Source organism: Hoplias malabaricus, chromosome Y (genome assembly GCF_029633855.1).
Source record: "Hoplias malabaricus isolate fHopMal1 chromosome Y, fHopMal1.hap1, whole genome shotgun sequence".
Lineage (NCBI taxonomy): Eukaryota > Metazoa > Chordata > Actinopteri > Characiformes > Erythrinidae > Hoplias > Hoplias malabaricus.
Window position 1 is genome coordinate 60,189,496 of NC_089820.1, and position 20,354 is coordinate 60,209,849.

The 20,354-nt window shown below is 38.9% G+C and overlaps 1 protein-coding gene across 1 annotated transcript in view; it reads left to right on the forward strand.

Annotated features, from left to right (window-relative positions):
- Positions 1–7,722, forward strand: part of LOC136679358 (V-set and transmembrane domain-containing protein 2B-like) — a 10,274-nt gene extending 2,552 nt beyond the window's left edge. Inside the window, exons 2-5 of the mRNA XM_066657836.1 lie at positions 1–84; positions 1,576–1,605; positions 1,705–2,056; positions 5,240–7,722. The exon at positions 1–84 is cut by the window's left edge and continues 92 nt beyond it. Coding sequence (XP_066513933.1) covers positions 1–84; positions 1,576–1,605; positions 1,705–2,056; positions 5,240–5,328 — 555 coding nt within the window. The 3' untranslated portion in view covers positions 5,329–7,722. The remainder of the gene's footprint in view (positions 85–1,575; positions 1,606–1,704; positions 2,057–5,239) is intronic.
- The last annotated feature ends 12,632 nt before the right edge of the window (positions 7,723–20,354 follow it).

The following is a 20,354-nucleotide window of genomic DNA, read 5'->3' on the forward strand; positions in this document are numbered from 1 at the left end:
TTCTCCCTTGAGATTCAGTGGTGGTTCCTCAGAGAACCGGCAGAACTACAGCAACTCAGCACTCAACCCAACAACAGAGCAAAGGTATCACACACACACACACACACACACACACACACACATAATGATAATGATAGAAATTCAGTCAGTGTATCCAACAATTTATGAAGAATGTTACTCATTTACAAAATAAAAGGATTTGATGTGTTTATTCTTTACCTCACATGAGGTCATCAGCATATTCTGGACCTTCTTAAACTGAATACATACCCCAGGCAGCACTGCACATGGTGAAGACCCCCACACAGTTTTAGGAACACTTTAAGAGTTTAAATAAACTGTTTATTGCAACATCAATGAATGTACAATTTGCAGGGAACACCAAACAAATCCTAACTCTAAATCCATAACACTAATCCCTAACCTTAACACCAACATATTTCAGGGTTTATGTTCATGGTAAATCACACAATGGTGGTGTGTGTGGAGGTGTGAAGATGGGGTGTGTGGAGGTAGGAAGGTGGTGTGTGGGGAGGTGTGAAAGTGTTGTGTATAGAGGTGTGTAGAGATGTGATGCTGGTGTTTGTGAAGGTGGTGTGTGTGAAGTTGGTGTTTATGGAGGTGTAATGGTGAGATGTGTGGAGGTGTGAAGTTGCTGTGTATGGAGGTGTGATGCTGGTGTTTGTGTAGGTGGTGTGTGTAGAGGTGTGAAGATGGTGTATGTAAAAAAGAGGAGGTGGTTTAATGATGAGGTGGTGTTATGAGGAGATGGTGTAATGAGGGCCTTGATTTATAAGGAGGTGGTGTTATAAGAAGTTGGTGTAATGAGGAGGTGTCAGGAGAAGGTGGTTTAATGAGGAGGTGGTGTTAGGAGGAGGTGGTGTTATAAGGGGCGGTGTAATAAGGAGATGGTGTAAAGTGGTGGTGGTGTTTTAAGGAGGTGGTGTAAAGACAAAGTGTGTTAGAATGAGGAGGTGGTGTTATAAGGAAGATGTATAATGAGGAGGTAATTATATAAGGAAGTGGTGTCAGGAGGAAGTTGTGTTAGGAGGAGGTGGTGTAATGGGGAGGTGCTGTTATAAGGAGGTGGTGTAAGGAGGTGGTGTTATAAGGAGGGGGTGTAATAAGGAGGTGTTGTAAAGTGGTGGTGGTGTTATAAGGAAGTGATGTCAGGAGGAGGTGGTGTTCTAAGGAGGTGGTGGAATGAGGAGGAAGTGTTATAAGGAGGTGGTGTAATGAGGAGGGCATGTAAGGAAGAGGTGGTGTTCTAAGGAGGGTTGGTGTAAAGACAAAGTGTGTTAGAATAAGGAGGTGGTGTAATGAGGAGGGCATGTTAGGAGGACGTGGTGGAATGAGGAGGTGGTCATTTAAATGAAAATCCCAGTTCTCTTGCAGCACACAGTTGATTCGGAGTTGAATGCTTTTTTCTCTTGGACTGGGAGGAGGTGGGGTGGTGGTTGGAAATGGGGGGGATTTTTAGCTGCTGTGAGACTTTGCTGCCACCATCAGGTGTCTAGAATATAAACACTGAACATACAAAAAACATATTACTCACACTATTCTTCTCTGTTGTAGGTGGTCCCGAGGGATGCCACCAAAATAAGCGTACGTTTTTAAACCCTTAATTCATTCCTTTAATTATTTACAGCAGAACTGAATTGCTCTAAATGGCTGTAAGGCTCCTGGTTTGTGTGTTTTCCTCAGACGGTGAGAGTTCAGGGCAACGCTATTTCACACAAGCTGAGTCTGTCCAATGTCCACAAAGAGGATGAGGGCGTGTACGAGTGCCGTGTTTCGGATTTGTTCTCTGATGAAACTCAGGATAATAAAGTCCAGGCCACGCTGCGGATCACTCCGAGGCATGGGATGCTGGCTGAGGAAGCAGTGAGTCACATCCAGAACCGCTGGAGTCTCCGGAACAGCAACACATCCCTGGGCCGGACCACTACAGAGACCCTTGCCCTGCAGACAACCACCCCCACCACCACCGCCATCACCAAGTCCTCTGCCACGCCACGGCCTGGGAACGCAGCCATCAGACAGCAGCACGGGGCCGGTGAGTCAAAGAACAACACTGCCCTCTAGTGACCAACACAACAAAAAGGGGGCCACATCCATTATAGAACTTGTTTGTAATGTATTGAGAGGAAAGTTGTCCCTGACATTTGCCAAGTGCTGTATATGGGTACAATAATCTACACATGGTTGGGGTTAGGGTTAACACAAACTCTAACTCTTTTTCACAATTGCGTTTTAGCAGTGGTTTAAAGTTTCCACCCTGTCTGAGTATAAAAGTTTTTCTCTACCCCATCTGAGTATAACACTGTTTTGCAATATGTGGGAGTTTTTGCAAATTTTGGGCTTTTTCCATTCAGGGTTTATATGCGCATTTTCATAATTCACCAAAAACCTGTGAGAGAAATCATGAGAGACAGAGAGAGAGAAAAAATGTTTTAGTAGAAGGTTATGAATTATGAAATAAGATCATAGTTGAAGACACTGGAGGACTGTGATGGGTTGAAAGTCACTGGTTCAAATACTGTGGTATGACAGCATTGAGCAGATGATCGTGGTGGGACATGATAATAATTGGAATATTGTATGGTTCAACTACTGGATGGTTATAACTGGTTGGTTGTGGTTGGATGATTGTAAATGGGTGGTTGATATTGGATGGATCTGACTGGATGTCTGTGACAGGATAGTTGTGAATGGCTCAAATTGACCAGATGGTTGTAAGTGATTGGTTGGTTGTACAAATTAATATAAATTAATATAGGAGAAATTAAAGAAATTAATTAAGGAGTCTTGTAAATCATGGAAATTCAACCTATGTTTAATGTTTAAGGAAGAAAAGTAGAGTAAACATTGTGTGGTTAAATCTCTGTTTGCTAGCTATTAACTTTATTTCAGTGTCTGAAGACTCCACTTCCAAAGGAGTGTATTGAATAAATTTACTGGCTAAAGTCTGCTGGAGCTTGATTCATTGACTGATCTTCATGTCTAAATCAACTGATTCATTAAATTTGTTCATGTGAACCTGAAGCCAAAGAAGTGAAAAGTAAGCTCTTAGTGTGATTGTTGGACACTGGGTGTCCAATGTGATTATTTGATAATTTTGTGTCATTTTAAATGCCAAACAAGACGTCTCATACAGAAAGGATCTGGATCCTATACAGAGTTCCAAACTTGTTGCTCCACTCCACCTTAAACTGTAGCTGTTTTGGCACTCTTCTTCTTCTTCTTCTTCTTCCTTTGGCTGCTCCAATCAGGGGTCTCCACAGCGGATCAACCAATCCACATTATCGATTTGGCACAGTTTTACACTAGATGCCCTTTCTAAAGCTGTTGCCTCTATGATCCACCTAAAAGCGTGCTCACACAAAAAGTTCTGCCCTTCAAAATTCCACATAAATGATTTATATTCATAAATGATAACATGCCTTCTTTGCACTCTTGGAGCTATTTGAAATACACAAGTCTCTTATAATGTAAAAGGTAAAGGACTATGCTAATATTTATTCTCTGGTGGTACTTTAATTTTAAGAGTATCAGTTTTAGTGGTAACTGTAAATTCTGTACAAAAACAGAATATTTTAAGCAATATTGTTGCCTAATAATTTTCACTCTGACAAACTGTGAAAATAGTCAGCGGTATATTCAGTGATTTTTTTCCGTATTGTCATTCACAGCACGTGTGAAACATGGGGTGGGACAAAATTGGACATTCAAGGCCCCAATTTACAATATATATATATATATATGCAAGGTGTAGGTAACAGCAGCAAGAGCATGGGTAAGTGAGATAGACCACATACCTATATGTATGAAATTATATGGGCTCTGATACAGTACAACTATTTGGAATCTAATAGTCTTACTTAGTCAGGGAAGAAACTGGTCCCCAGTTTGGTTGTCTTACACTTGATGCTCTGCAGCCTCCTGCATGAAGGGAGCAGGCGAAAAAGTATGTATACTGAATTAGTGGGTTCCTTTATGATGCAGGTAATAACTACAGGTGAAGTTAGTCAGTGCATGTGAGAAAGATGGGCAAAAAGTTTCGGAGATTCTCCTGCACAAAATGCATTGGCTCCATCCTCACTCCTAAAGCATGCATTTCATTTCCTGCTGCGATAGCGCGTCTGACACAGAAAATCTCCCGCTGGGGGCTGTATGTGTGAAGGAAAACTGGACCTGACCTCTCCTGACCTGATATTTCTGAGTTTCTCCAGAAATTCTCTGGAGCTCCTGTGTGAAAGAGGCATTATAGTCTTTAACCCTTTATAATAAATGTTGTTAATACATAGGAAAACTCTAATCCATTCAGCTAGTTTCTACATTAGAAGAACACAACAGACTGCTCATCTTAATAAACAGGTGTGTGATTGTTGCATTCACACTGTTTTTGAAAAAATATTTCAGAGTGGGTGAGCCATGGCCCAATGATTATAGGAGAGGACTTAATACTCAAAGGTTGTTGGTACAATTCCCATGACAGGCAGGAAAATTAGGGGCTTTGAGAGTGAAGGAACAGCATTGTCTTGCTGTCTTGTCTAGTGGCAGAGATGGGTTAAATGTGGAAGACACGTTTCATTGTACAATGAAAAATAATTGCACATTATTATTATTATAAAGGGAGGCAAGGTGGCACAGCAGGTAGTTTTACAGTCACACAGCTCCAGGGACTTAGAGGTTGTGGGTTCCAGTTCTGCTCTGGGGGACTATCTGTGATAAGTTTGGTGTGTTCTCCCTCTGTCCACTGGGTGTCCTCTGTCTGCTCTGGTTTCCTCCCACAGTCAAAAAAAAAAACCACACGTTGGTAGGAGGATTGGTGACTCAAAAGTGTCCATATGTGTGAGTGTGTTACCCTGTGAAGGACTTTAACTCCTTATTACACTACACTGCATTGTAATAAAATACACTAGTGTGTTATTTTTGCTGTTTAAACACCAACATTGTATGATCCTAAACACACAAATTTTCATGCACACTGGGGTTGTTTAAATCAAATGATTGGAACACCTGAATTCAATGATTTGAGTTGATGAGTGAATACATCTTGCAATATAGTGTACTTTTTTTCCCAAATATTTATTAAAGACATTATTATAAACTTAAAACGTGGAGAAATAAAAGGCTGACAAAACCCAATCAATGATGTCTCAGTACTAGTGAATTTGGTTGTGTCCTGTAAATTTGATTTAAAATAAATATTATTTTCTCTGTTTTTGTTGTTTAGGTTCTGGTGCAATGACAACCCCTGAACCCCTCCTCTACATTAATCTGCTGATCCTGCATAAGCTCTTCCCCTTCCTGTTCACCCAGTGAAAGACGTCAGCTAAACAAACAGACATTTCCACTTTATTTACCAAACAGCAACAGGAAAATCCTAAATAAAGGAATAAATAAATCAAGCATTACACCAATTCAACTCATCACAGGCACACATAGAATGTGTGTAAATCTGTTAATGAATGGACATGTCTCATGAAAAACTCACAAAGGCATCTCAGAACTGGAGAACATTTCAGAAAAGCATGAAAATATAACTGAAATGACTCTGTGTCCTAATCACATCAAATGATGCATTTGGAGTTATTTTATTTGGTTTCACAAGTAAAGTGTTAAACACAGAGTATTTTAAATTTATTTTTATGAACTCTATATCCAGAAAAGTTGGTTCACTGTGAGTAATGTCATTAGAAAAAGCATGCAATGGTGTGGAAAACAGCTTGATCATATATTTAATTGAAACATTACAAAGACAATAGATGTTTAAACAGAGAAATTAGATAGGTTTGAGGTTTTGAAATAGATGCAATCAACATGAACAAAAGAATGGTTAAATTGTGTAATGCCACAAAATGTAAATGAGGTTAATTGGAAATAGTTTATTAACATGACATGTTTCAAAAGTGTTTAAGAGATGTTGAGACTTTCAGAAGTAAAGATAGGGAGGTTTTCACCACTCTGAGAAAATATATTCTTGAACTATTGCACAATTTGCTTGCTCAGACTTTCACAAATTAAAATGGTAAAGAACCTGGTGATTTCATCTTCTACACTACATTATAATGTGTGTGTGTGTGGGTATGGAGCAATCTCTATAGGCAAAAGAAAAGGCCCAATACCAGCATTGGCTGAATAAGGTGGAACTGATTTAAAGACATGCATCTATCTTTAGTCAAAATCACTGCATGGGCTCACAAACACTTCCTAAAACCACTCTCTGATATCACAGTTAATCACCCCCCCCCCCCAAAGATGTAAGTTAAAACTCACTAATGCAAAGAAATAACCAGATATAAACAGGATCCTGAAATGCTGCTGCCTTCTCTGGGGCAGAGCCATTTTAGGATAATAATAATAATAATAATAATAATAATAATAATACATTATATTTATTTAGTGCTTTTCAAGTATTCAAACTTGCTTACAGTTTCCAGAATAAACAGAAAAGGCAGGCATGATGGACTGAGGGAAAGTGGAAATGTGTCCTGTGTCTGACAAATCAAAATCTGAAATTATTTTTTTGGAAATCATGAATGTTTCTTCCTCTGGGCTAAAGATGAGCAGAAATATTTTATTTGTTGTAAGCACTAAATTCAAATGCCAGCATCTGTGATTGTGTGTGTGGGTGTGTGTGTGTGGGGGGGGGGGGGTGTGTCTAAAGAAAAAATATTTTAAAGATTGTCAAAGCGAAAGCTTTTTATACAAGTAATTCTGGAGCATTTCTATTGGTCCATCCATGAAATTTAATGTGAAGGATAACTGCTGTGTTCAAATGAGGTAGTAAATTTAAAATGAACAAAAATAGAAATACATGTTTTTCTGTGGAAAGCATCAGTAAACATGTTATATTCTGTATGAATTACAACAGCACAGCTCCTTAATAAAAGAGTCCAGACTTGTCAGCCACTGAAATGTGTATTATGAAGCTAAATTCACTGTAACGGTGACCCCAAGTTGTTGAGCAGCAAGCAAGTATTAGAAAATCGTTCACTTTCAAAATAATAGTGATTTGTCTCCTCAATTCAAAAACACTCACAGTGTGTTGTTAATGAAGCAGTGAAGAAAACAGTGGTAAACACAATTTTGTACCATCATTTATAAAATGAACTGTTGGTATGAAATTTAAAATTGGAAAATTCATTTCATTCATTGTATATAACCCTATACAGTTCAAGAGCAGGAATGGAGGGGGCTAAAATGGGCAATTATTAAAAAAAAAAAGAAATTCTGTTTCAACTTTTAAAATATTGTCTTTGTACTCTTTTCAATTAAATACACTGTCTAAACTATTTGAACATCATTGCCCTTAGTTTTTATTGCATTTATTAAAGTGTTTCTACATTTCTGGAAATGGGGTGGGGTGTGTATATTTTGCATGAACTGATCTGATGATCAGTGAAGTGTTTCTCTCTCTCTCTCTCTGTATATATATATATATATATATATATATATATGTGTGTGTGTGTGTGTGAGAGAGAGAGAGAGAGAATGAGAGAATGTGAGTGTGTTTATGTATGAAACATATTTTATTTCTATTTTTAGTTCTATTGCAGGTTTTTTTTCAGTGTACACAAATACAACCATATATTTTGAAAGCACATGTTCCACAGTTGTTGTTTGTCACCTTTACAAATGCTTATTTTTTATTAAAGTTGGTGAATTTAAAACATCCATTTCTACCAAGTGAAGGAAATGCTACAAACACAAGAAATAAAGGCTGTCTTTTTTTTAACATTTGTCATGTTTTCTTTTTAATATCAGAAACTTTATTATATTCTATGATATTATTAAATTTCCTTATTCCAAAAAATATATTTTTGTTCCTTGGGTTCATCAAGGTTGATGGATCGCTTGTGTTTGATTAGAACCATTTGTTTATAATAATGTTTTTGTTTTACTCTTTGTGAAAAGAAAAACTGAAATTACTGCAATGTATAAAATTCAGAAGCCATCAGACCTACAATTTATTTTCATTTTCAAATACTTAAACACTAAACCATAATCCTTAGAACTTAAACGATTACCTGATACACTAACATTTAAGCCTGAACCTAAACCTAATCCACCCTAATTCTCATTCATAAACCTAAACCTTAGTTTAGGTTAAATCTTAATCAAAGTACTTAGTCTCATGCCCTAACCTGTAACCTTACACACTATCTTTATTGTAACTCATAATTATAACCATTACTCTATCTATAACCATATCCCTGCAATACAAGAATTTGTTGTCATTTTAAATCTAATTATAATAATTATCCATCCATACACTGCTACTAAATAAATGTTTATCATCTATTCATTGTCTGTAACAGCTTATCGATTCAGGGTAGCGGGGTGTTGGGAGCCTACCTGGAATCACTGGGTGCAAGGTGAAAACACACACGGGAGGGTGCACCAGTCCTTCACAGGGCAACACAAACTCACACATTCTAAATAAATGTTAAATTATTATTTCCCATTGTACCATGTAAAACAAAAGAGGTCTTCTGCATTTAACCCATCTGTAGCAGTGAACACACATACACACACTAGTGCACTACGGACTGTGAACACACATACAGAGCAGTAGGCAGCCATCTCCAGCACCATGGGAGCAGTTGTGCCTTGCTCAAGGGCAGCTCAGTTGTGGATTGGGGGATGAGGACCGTGCTGTCTCTTTACTCCACTCACCTCCAATTTTCCTGTCAGCTGTAGGTATTGGTCCAATGACTTTTCAGCCCTAAGCCCACTTCTCTAAACATTAGGCCATGGCTGTCCACAAATATTTTTAAATTATTTTTTTTTTCAATTTTTTTTTCATATAAAACATAATCCACTCACATTTAGAAGGAAAATAAAATAAATAAACAGGAGTTTCTAAACTAAAAAGCACAAAATAAAATTTAACAAATAACAGGGGTTTAAGGCCCCATGCAATGTTCCACCCAGCCCCCATCATATGCATAGCACTCACAATCCTGCCTCTGAAAAGAGTCAATATCCAGCTCTATTCTCACCTCAGATCAGACTTGATCCACACCTGCCAAAGCTCAGCTCTGCAAATGTGGGGCTGGAAAGACATATATTGAGAAAAGGAAAAGAGAGAGGCTGAGCGACAGATAAAGATAGATATGCTACATTCTTTCATTACCTTTAATTAATTTATCTTCACATATTCACAACATTAAAACAATCTCTGCTGACAAGATTGCATTCTGGGATTTTGTAGCTCTGCCACAGTTACAGCACCAAAGCCAGATTAATTCAAGAACAGAAGGAATTCTGGGAATCTAATATGTGTATGATGTTACATAGTGTATTACACAGTACTTTGGCAGAAGACTGAGATTACAGTTAAATTTGGAGCATGGTGCATGGTGTGAAGGCCTATTTGTGTCACAGCAAAGTAATTTTCAAATATGTATTTCTCTACTGATTTATTTCAGTACATAGGAAAAAAGCTTAAACTATAACTTTGAGCAGATGAAAATTACATTATTATTGGGAGATAATTTGTGTATTATTTGGTAAGTTATCAGTTGATTATCATGTGATTATGATCTGATATTGACATCATAAAATAACAGTTAACATCACAAGATTTAATCTATGTTTATTACTGATTTTTTTTTCTGTTTATATCTGTCATGTTTAAACCTTAATTTTGTTTTCCTCTTAGTCTTTGAGACCATAAAGGGTGAGGTATCTTTAAAAAGCTTTATTATCTTGATCTAACAGGCAAACAATTTTGGAGCTTCTGTGATGGGCAATTTAGAAAACAAAAGATAAACAAAGAGCTTCAATGAATAAATAAATGGATGAGTGATGGCTTCAAGGTTTGTTTCTGCTGACACTTGCTCTGGTTGACCAGTTGAGTGAGAACAGGGTTAAAGAGGCATTTCTAACACAATCAAACATAAATGCAGCACTGAGCACTTCCCTAATACTTCCCTAATACCTTCAGTCCACCTGAAAAAGGAGAAGAGCAAGTAAAGCAGCAAGAAATAAAGTGATGGAGTGATTAAGGGTGAAATAAAGTGGAAGTGTGAGTGCAGTTTAATCCATTTATGTTTTAGATTCAGTGCAAGACTCAAAACAATTACCTTCACCATCAGAGCATCAAGTTTAATCACAAAGTTATTGTCTCAGCAGCTCAAGGTAAACAAAGCATCCATAAACACCTTTTCAGGCAAAACTCAGAACACAAACACACCAGTATAAACAGACAAAACACCTCATCCAATACACAAATCACTCCAGTTTCTACAGACAGAACACAACATACACAGACAACAGTCTATCATACACAGACAAATCATACCAACCAATACACACAAATCACTCAAGCATAAACAGACAGAACACACCAACATACACAGACAAAAACAGACAAAACTCTAACATACACAAACACTGTAACAAGCACAAAAACCCACACCAAACAATTCAGACAAATCATTCAAATAAGCACAGACAAAAACACTCCAAAATACAGACAAAACACAAAAAGTAACCCAAAGCACAAACACATCCACAAACAAAATACTCCAACATACAAATACAAAACACACTCACTGAGTCAGAACTAAACACCAACAAACACAGACAAAACACACAAACATAGACAAAGTACACCAACAGCAGTCAGATAATCATCAACTTTATTTACTCAGGAAGAGATAATCAAAGCTCTACAAGCTAAGCAAATGTGGTTTATGTCCCATCTCTGAAAACATATGGTTTGACTCTCATGATAATGTATTATGGCTCATTCACAGTCACATGACAAGAAATCAAATCATCAAATCAAATTTATTTATATAGCACTTTTCACAACTGATGTTGTCACAAAGCAGCTTCACAGAATTCCAGTAAGACAAAGATTTGACATGAAATGTAAAAACAAATGTAAACCCTCAAGTGAGCAAGCCAGGGGTGACAGTGGCAAGGAAAAACTCCCCCAGCTGAGGAAGAAACCTTGGGAGGAACCAAGGCTCACAAGGGGTGACCCATCCTCCTCTGTTCAATCTATTGGTGATGATAGATAGTAGTCCATGAGAACTTCAGTGTAGGGACAGCTTCAAGGCACTTGGTGGTTGCTGGAGCGTGGGCAGCTGGTCTGAAGCGTGGAGGAGGATCTCGACAGTCATCCATCAGTGTCCAGACAGACAGGTGGGCAGTTGTTTACTCGGAAAGATGTAAAGGGATGGAATTAAATTTGAACTGTTTTGTGTTTGTAAAGCAGAAAATATGAAAATTTCCAGAGTGTGGCTAATGACTCCGGCAGATCTGACTATGACAGCTTTAACTAAAAGGAGAGAACCAGGAGGACACACAGACACGGGAGCATCCTGAAACACTGGCATCCCTCGGCTCCACCGTCAACAAACCTGAGTGATCGCGAGAAGCGGCGGGACGACAGCACCAGCGTCTCAGTTTACTATAATTCCCTGTGTCCATGGACCCCCCAAATCTGCCACCTTTATCTATGGGGGAGCATTAGCTACCAAAAGATAAACTAAACAAATGAGTTTTTAGCCTAGATTTGAAGATTGCGACTGTGTCTGAGTCCCGAACATTTTCTGGAAGATCATTCCAGAGTTTGGGGGCTTTATAAGAAAAGGCTCTTCCCCCAGCTGGGGCCTTCTGAATTCTGGGAACAATTAAAAATCCAGTATTCTGTGATCTGAGTGAACGTGGAGGCTCATAATAGGAAATTGTATCTTGAAGATATTCAGGAGCGAGCCCATGTAGAGCTTTATATGTTAATAACAAAATTTTGTAGTCAATGCGGAATTTAACAGGCAGCCAATGAAGTGATGATAAAACTGGGCTGATATGTTCAAATTTTCTAGTTTTAGTGAGGACCCTAGCTGCAGCATTTTGAACTAGTTGAAGTTTTCTTAAATTGCTGCTGGTGCATCCTGACAGTAGTGCGTTACAGTAGTCAAGCCTTGAAGTAATAAAGGCATGTATTAATGTTTCTGCGTCCTGAAGGGATAAGGCATTTCTAATCTTAGCAATATTGCAAAGATGTAAAAAAGCTGTCCTAGTGATACTACCTGTGTGTTGATCAAATGATAAATCCGGGTCAATTATGACACCAAGACTTTTTGCTGCTGAACCAGGTTTAACTGGAAAGTCAGCGAGATTTAAAATTAAATCTGATAATTTATTTCTTGCCACTTTTGGACCCAAAAGCAGGACCTCTGTTTTGTTGCTGTTTAGAAGGAGGAAGTTACGCAACATCCAGCCTTTCACGTCTTTTACACAGTCCTCTATTTTCTTTAATCTGTGTTTGTCATCGGGCTTGGCTGAAATATACAATTGTGTGTCGTCTGCATAACAGTGAAAGTTAATGTCATGGTTTCTTATAACTGTTCCTAGCGGTAACATGTATAATGTAAATAATAATGGTCCTAAAATGGAGACTTGTAGAATTCCAAATCTTACTTTAGAATAATTTGAATTTAGATTGTTTACTTTTACGAATTGATAATGTTCCGTTAAGTAAGATTTGAACCATAATCGGGCTGTCCCTGTCAATCATGTTTTCTAACCTTTCTAGGAGAATATTGTGGTCTATTGTATCGAAGGCTGCGCTTAGGTCAAGAAGCACCAACAGGGATACGTGGCCTTGATCAGAGGCAAGAAGAAGATCATTTGTTATCTTGACTAGAGCTGTCTCTGTACTATGATGTTGCCTGAATCCAGATTGGAATTTTTCATATATATGATTCTTATGTAGATATGAACTAAGTTGTTGGGCCACAGCTCTTTCTAAGATCTTGGACAGAAATGGCAAATTAGAAATAGGCCTGTAATTAGACAGTGTACTAGCATCAAAATTTGGTTTCTTGATCATAGGTTTAATAACTGCTAGTTTAAAAGCTTTGGGTACATGGCCCAGACTAAGGGATGAGTTTACTATAGTTAAATAAGAAGGATCAATAATAGCTGGTAGTACTTCTTTGAGCAACTTTGTGGGAATTGCATCAAGTGTGCAAGTTGTACAGTTTGCAGAAGTGATAATCTTCTCTAGTTCTAACTGTGGAAGTGGGTAAAAGGTTTCAAGTCTTTCTTTTACAGTTACATTATGTTTTATATCATTCACATCGGGTGGCAGCCAGGATGGATTTGATCCTGTGGCTTGAGTTTGTTGTCTAATATTCTCAATTTTATTATTAAAAAAGTCCATAAAATCTTTACTGGCGAGAGTTGCTGGAATAAGTTGTTCAGAACCTGCTTGATTTTTTGTAATTCTAGAAAACACACTAAACAGTAATTTCTAAAGTAAGAAATGCATTTAGCTATTTGTGTATGCACAGAACACAGGATGAAACGTTTTATGTTTTAGGTAGGTAGCTACCTCCAGAGATAACCAGGACACCGAAACCAGTCAACCCATTCACCCTTACCTGAAGAGCCTGGCGCCTGAGACGTAAACAAAGATAGGGTGTTACGTTTCGGTCTAGGGGATGGGTAGAAAGAGGAAAAAGAAAGAGAAACTCACACAGTTTAGAATAAATGAAAAAAGTGTATTTACAAAGAAAATATGGATATTAAATAAATCAAACAGTCAAATCTTATAACAACACACAAAACTTAAAGCCATATCTCCAGGGGTAAGCCATGGCCAAAATAACAAACATAACCCAACACTAACTCCAACCCCAACACTAACTTTGCTATTCAAACCAAATAAACAAATAAATGACAATAAATAACCCTGACTCCCTATCTAACAATAAACCAAGAGAAAATAGATAAACTCAAAAGGCGCTTACCCCCTTCCGGCACAGGTGACCACAAAAATAATTAACAGAACAGAATTAACCCACACAAGGAAACACACAGTCTCCAGAAGTTCACAACTTACACACACAAGGAAACACACAGTCTCCAGATATACACTGTTCCCACACAGAGACAGAGCAATCACCAAGTTAACACACACAGGGAAACACACAGTCTCCAGAAATACATAGTCCTCACACAGAGACAAAGCAATCACCAAGTTCACAACACATGGCAATTCACAATTGGAAAAAGGGGCTTGTCAATCTTCAGCTTCCTGCTTCTTTTATAGGCAGATACAGGAAACACCTCAGTAGCCAGCAATCCCAGAAATCTCCACAGCTCCACCTAAAGACAGGGAGGGATAGCAAGACAACAAGAAAAGGAAAAGAAGAGAGACAGGCATACAACCCGTAACACCCCCCCACCAAAAAAAATTCATTAGGGGTATAGAGAGCGTGACAGAGCATAACTCGTTTGGCTGGATTCACCCGGTAGTAATTCTTCTTAATTGGAACACTTTTACCAATATTAACATTTGTTTGCCACGGAACATCCGTGAACAGATCCGCACACCGCCGACACAGTGCTCCCAAACCAGCACGATTAACAGGAAGAGACAACACACAACAATCAGCTAATGCCAAGTCCCTTTTACAAACAGAGTGGTCTACCGGTAAAGGAACAGAGGAATCTCCATTCATTTCCTGACTACTTGTAAATAAGTTGCTAAGATCAAGTACATCCTTGTTAGAGCATTGGGATTTAGTTGTGACACACACAGGAAAAACAGAAGGAAATTCTTCTTGTAATTCATCCAACTTATTTAAGGAAGGTTCAGACACAACCTCTGGGATGGGGAACACATTTCCACCAGCAAGGTCATTACCTAGTATCATATCCACCCCTTCAACAGGTAATCTATTACTCACAGCAATTCTAACCCTTCCACTGACCAACTCGGAATGTAAATGAACATAATGCAATGGCACACTCATGGGGGACAAATCTATCCCACATACCACCACATAAGAGCCACAAAAAGAGTGTTCACCCAAATCAAGCACATCACTACAAAGAAAGGACTGGGCTGCCCCGGTATCCCGTAAAATTTTAACTGCCACAGTACCCTCATCACTTTTAGACAGAGAAACACAACCATCCAGTATAAAAGGCTGGAAAGTAACATCACATATCTCCTGACTTTGTAGAGCCTCCACAGTATTAGCTGCGGCAGCAGACATACAAGCCACATTCTTAGGTTGATTTTGTTTTTCATTCCAGACTTTACAGTCCACAATCAAGTGACCAGCTTGCCTACAATAAAAACACACACGCTTCTCAGAAGTTTGTAAGGAAGACTGAACAGCAGGAGTATTAGGAGACTTCTCTCGTCTTGGTGACCTCTGGAAGGTTTGAGTCACCGGAGACCACCCTGCGTTACCCCTTTTGTCCGTACCACCAACTACAGACGAGGTAGCATTACCAGACGGAAAAACCATCTTGTGGGTTAAAACAAATTCGTCTGTTAAAACAGCAGCATCTGACAGTGTAGAAACCTTCTTCTCATTTAGATGGACTACAATAACTTCAGGCACAGAGTTTTTGAAATCCTCCAATAATAGTAATTGTTTCAACTGAGGCAAAGTAGTCACTTTAGATGCTGAACACCACTTCTCAAATAAGACAGTTTTCTCACGAGCAAACTCAACAAATGTCTGGTCTGCAGATTTTCGGTGTGACCTAAATCTTTGACGATAGGCCTCAGGCACCAACTCATAGGCTCTTAGAACAGCAGCCTTAACCTTTTCATAATCAAGGCTCTGTTCAACACTCAGGGATGAACACACTTCCTGAGCTTTACCATGTAATTTGCACTGGAGAAGTAAAGACCACATATCTTTAGGCCAGTGCAAGGTAGCTGCTACTCGCTCAAATGCAGTAAAATAGGAGTCAACTTCAGATTCTCTAAATGGAGGCACTAGAGCGATGTGCTTACTGATATCGAATTCAGGCAAGTGTGAAGCAGTATGCCTGGAGGAGGAACCCTTATTAGCCTCCAATTCCAAGGCACGAACCCGCAGCAACTGTGTCTCATGCTCTTGCTGCTTTATAGCAAGATCCAACTCCTTTAGCTTAATAGCCAAGTTCAAGTTCATCTCAGTAAGTGGACCAACTCCAGATGGAGAAATAACCAGATCTATGCTAGATGGTATACCTGGTGACTGTCCAGTAGCCTCCGCCACTGTCGAGACATCTGGTTCACCTGAGGCAACACCAACACCGTCCACACTAGACAACATGGCTGGATCTATACTTGCAGCACTCCTTGTATCAGGGGACACAGGCACACGTCTGTCTTCACGAAGCCGAGAAATCAACACATCCCGTATTTCACCTACTCTAGCTGAGCGAGGTATTGAAATGTCATAAAACTCAGCAATCAACAATAAATCAGCCTTTCGACAATCCCACAAATCCTCTACTGATGGAGACAAAACAAACTTCTCCAGGTCAAACTCCATACTGCACCCAATGGAAACACACAACACCTGCCCCCACACAAAAAAATAGGACGAGCCCCCACTTGTTACGTTTCGGTCTAGGGGATGGGTAGAAAGAGGAAAAAGAAAGAGAAACTCACACAGTTTAGAATAAATGAAAAAAGTGTATTTACAAAGAAAATATGGATATTAAATAAATCAAACAGTCAAATCTTATAACAACACACAAAACTTAAAGCCATATCTCCAGGGGTAAGCCATGGCCAAAATAACAAACATAACCCAACACTAACTCCAACCCCAACACTAACTTTGCTATTCAAACCAAATAAACAAATAAATGACAATAAATAACCCTGACTCCCTATCTAACAATAAACCAAGAGAAAATAGATAAACTCAAAAGGCGCTTACCCCCTTCCGGCACAGGTGACCACAAAAATAATTAACAGAACAGAATTAACCCACACAAGGAAACACACAGTCTCCAGAAGTTCACAACTTACACACACAAGGAAACACACAGTCTCCAGATATACACTGTTCCCACACAGAGACAGAGCAATCACCAAGTTAACACACACAGGGAAACACACAGTCTCCAGAAATACATAGTCCTCACACAGAGACAAAGCAATCACCAAGTTCACAACACATGGCAATTCACAATTGGAAAAAGGGGCTTGTCAATCTTCAGCTTCCTGCTTCTTTTATAGGCAGATACAGGAAACACCTCAGTAGCCAGCAATCCCAGAAATCTCCACAGCTCCACCTAAAGACAGGGAGGGATAGCAAGACAACAAGAAAAGGAAAAGAAGAGAGACAGGCATACAACCCGTAACATAGGGTAAGCGTGGAGGAAAGCTTACGAGGCTAAGGCTAAATCTAACCCAGCAGGTGTTACCTAGCATTTTCCTTGCCAATGTGCAGTCACTTGTGTTGAACAAATTAAATAAATTTGGATCCTCACACAGAAAAGTCCTATGGACTGCAGTCTCATGTCTTTTTCAGAAACATGGCTTAGCAACAATATTTCTAATAGCATGGTGGAACTGGAAGGTCCCACTGTCTTCAGAGGGATAGGTCTGATAGGTCAACCATAGCTTTTGGCAAAAGCCACGGCAGTAGTATTTGCATTTACATAAACACAAAATGGTGCACAAACTCTGTTGTCACTGATAGCCACTGCTCTGCTGATCTGGAATTCCTGATTATTAAATGAAGACCTTTCTACCTTCCACATGAGCTTACTTCAATTGTTGCTGTTGTAGCTTATGGTCTGGATGTTAATGCTAATGTGGCTATGAAAAATATTTGTGCTGCTATTAGCAAACTGCAAACAAGGCCTTGTATTTCTCATACAAAGGACCAGGAGGCTTACAGCTTAGCCAGAGCCAACCTCAGAAAAGGCATCTCAAAGGCCAAATATTGTTACAAGCAGTAGACTGAAGAGGACTTCAACTCCTCTAAATGGCGTTAGCTCTAAATGACAAGCTCAACCACTTTTATGCTCACTTTGACAGAGGAAATAAGGTGCCCTTTTCCAAGATAGCTTTACCACCCAGTGAGCAGCCACTCACAATATTCATCATGGATGCCTGTCAATCTCTGCACAAATATTCAAACATTCCCTATGTCTCCTATGCCCTCTGTTTTTCTCCTATGTTGCCTCTACCCCACCTAGCTCTGTGTGGGCTAGGTCTTCCTATATGTCCCAAAGACTGCCTGTAGCACTGTTCAAATTTAAAACATGTGACCAAATATATTAAAAGTAATTTTGAAAAATTTTTTTTAAATAAATTACGACCTGGTCAAAGTGGTTTACTTTTGATTATGATGCTATGGAACAGATAAGGAAGCTAATTGCCTCATTGGAGTTCAACCCAAACCATCTGGGAGGTGACATATTGCACAGAACCTACATATAAGTGCTGACCAGAAGTTTTGAATACATGCAGCAATACTAGCCCAAACCTAACAATGAGCTGCTTGCCCCTGACTCCTTGGATCTGCGTTTGCACATGCATCCTCAATCTGGAACAGAGCATGTGACCATAAAGCATTCAAACCACAAATCATCCATAGATCAGTACAAGGAATCTGGCAGTGTATGAGCTAAAATACAGGGATGCTGGGAAATTTATTGCATATGCACAGCCGGCCTCAAACACAACAGAGTATTCAAAATCAACATGATTATTAAAAAAGTTAGATATCAGGCCTTTCTGAGCCTGACACCAAAACTTTACAGAGCCCTTTGGTTCCTGAGATATGGCAGTTTTCTGTTATAAGTTTGCAATCATTTGGGCCTCTAATGTATTAGTCCCATTGTATCTTTCTGAAAAATCTTCAAAAGTGATGCTTTGGAATAGGTAAGAAAGCTATCTGCTTTATTGGAGCTCCAGGCCAAATATTACACAGGACCTCACATTAGGGGCCAATTAGAAGTTTAATATTTAAATATAATTTGAATGAGCGCAGCTTGTGTTTTCAAGTCCAAAACTGACACTGAGCCACTTACCCCTAACTGATAGGGTTTGGGTTTGATCCCACCTACTCTTTTTAAACAGAGCACATAATCATGCAGAGCACTAGCCACAAATCAGTACAAGGAATCTGGTGGATGGTGTATGAAAAAAAAAAAAACTGGGATGCTGGGAAATAATTTGAATATCTATGTCATGACTCCTTCTATGTAGCCTCTATGTCTCCTATATTCCCACTATGTCTGGTAGGTCTTCCTGAATGTTCTGAAGACTTTTCACGTCTTGTTCTATGACGCCTCTAGGTCTCCCATCTTCAAACTGTGTCTGCTAGGGCTTCCTGCATGTCTTAAAATCTGCTTATGTCTCCTTTAGTCCATCTACATTGCTTATCTCCAAAATGTTCTAGTGTCTGGCATTCTTCTGCTCCCTTGATTTGGAACAGACCACCTGACTCAAAACCAGCTCTAAACTGGCCAAATACAGGGAGGTGTTTATCAGTACTAAGAATATAGAGCATTGTGTAGGAAGGCAAGGCAAGGCAAATTTATTTACTGTCACTGTGATTAGTAGTGAGCTAGATATGAGGTCTATGAAGCTATGCATAGAATAAGAATGGGAGGAGTCTGATAGCAAAATTGTTACCTTTTTTGCTGAGCTCTCTGCTTTCAGGGTTTCAACTGTTGCCCACCATCAGGTCCCAACACATTTAGTGTTACAATGAAATAAAATGAGATAGCTTCTGGAAAATATGCCAATATGCAAATCCCTCTGGAATCAGTAAGAAAGCTACCCACTACATAAAAAAAAAAAAAAATCTAAAATATATGCTAAAAAACACAAAATTTCGTGGTGCATCTAAGATTTTCAAACATCTAAGTGTGTGGTACTCTTCTTTTCCTGTGATTTTGAACAGATGAATTGTCTCAAAACCAGCTTGAAACTGACCAAATGCAGGAAAGTCTTTATCATCAACATCATCATTGTCTTTTCTGCTTGTCCATTTCAGGGTCACGGTAGGTGTTTATCAGTACCAAGAATATAGAGCATGGTGTAGGAAGTGAAATGCAGGAATGCTGGAAAGTCATTTGCATATCCACATATGATTGGGCCACAAGATAATATATTCATCTTTCACCTTTCCTCACCATCAATGTGATTAGAAGTGAGCTAGATATCAAGTCTATGAAGCCATGCATATGATTAGAAATGAAAAAGTCTGAAGGTACAATCATGACAATTTGGTTTAGTTCTTTGGTTTCAACTGTTGTCCACCATCAGCTCCCAACATATTTGAGATTACAAGAAAATAGAACTTGGTAGCTTCCTGCAAATGTTCCAAAAGAACACTCTGGGATCAGTTAGAAAACTATCCACTGCATGCATGCATGCATATATATATATATATATATAATTATATTTTGTGGTGTATATCAGATTTTCAAAGTTTATAGTGCCTGGCATTCTTCTGTGCCCTTGTTTTGGAACAGAAGACCTGACTCAAAACCAACTTGAAACTGGCCAAATGCAGGAATGTGTTTATCAGTCCCAAGAATATAGAGCATGGTGTAGGAAG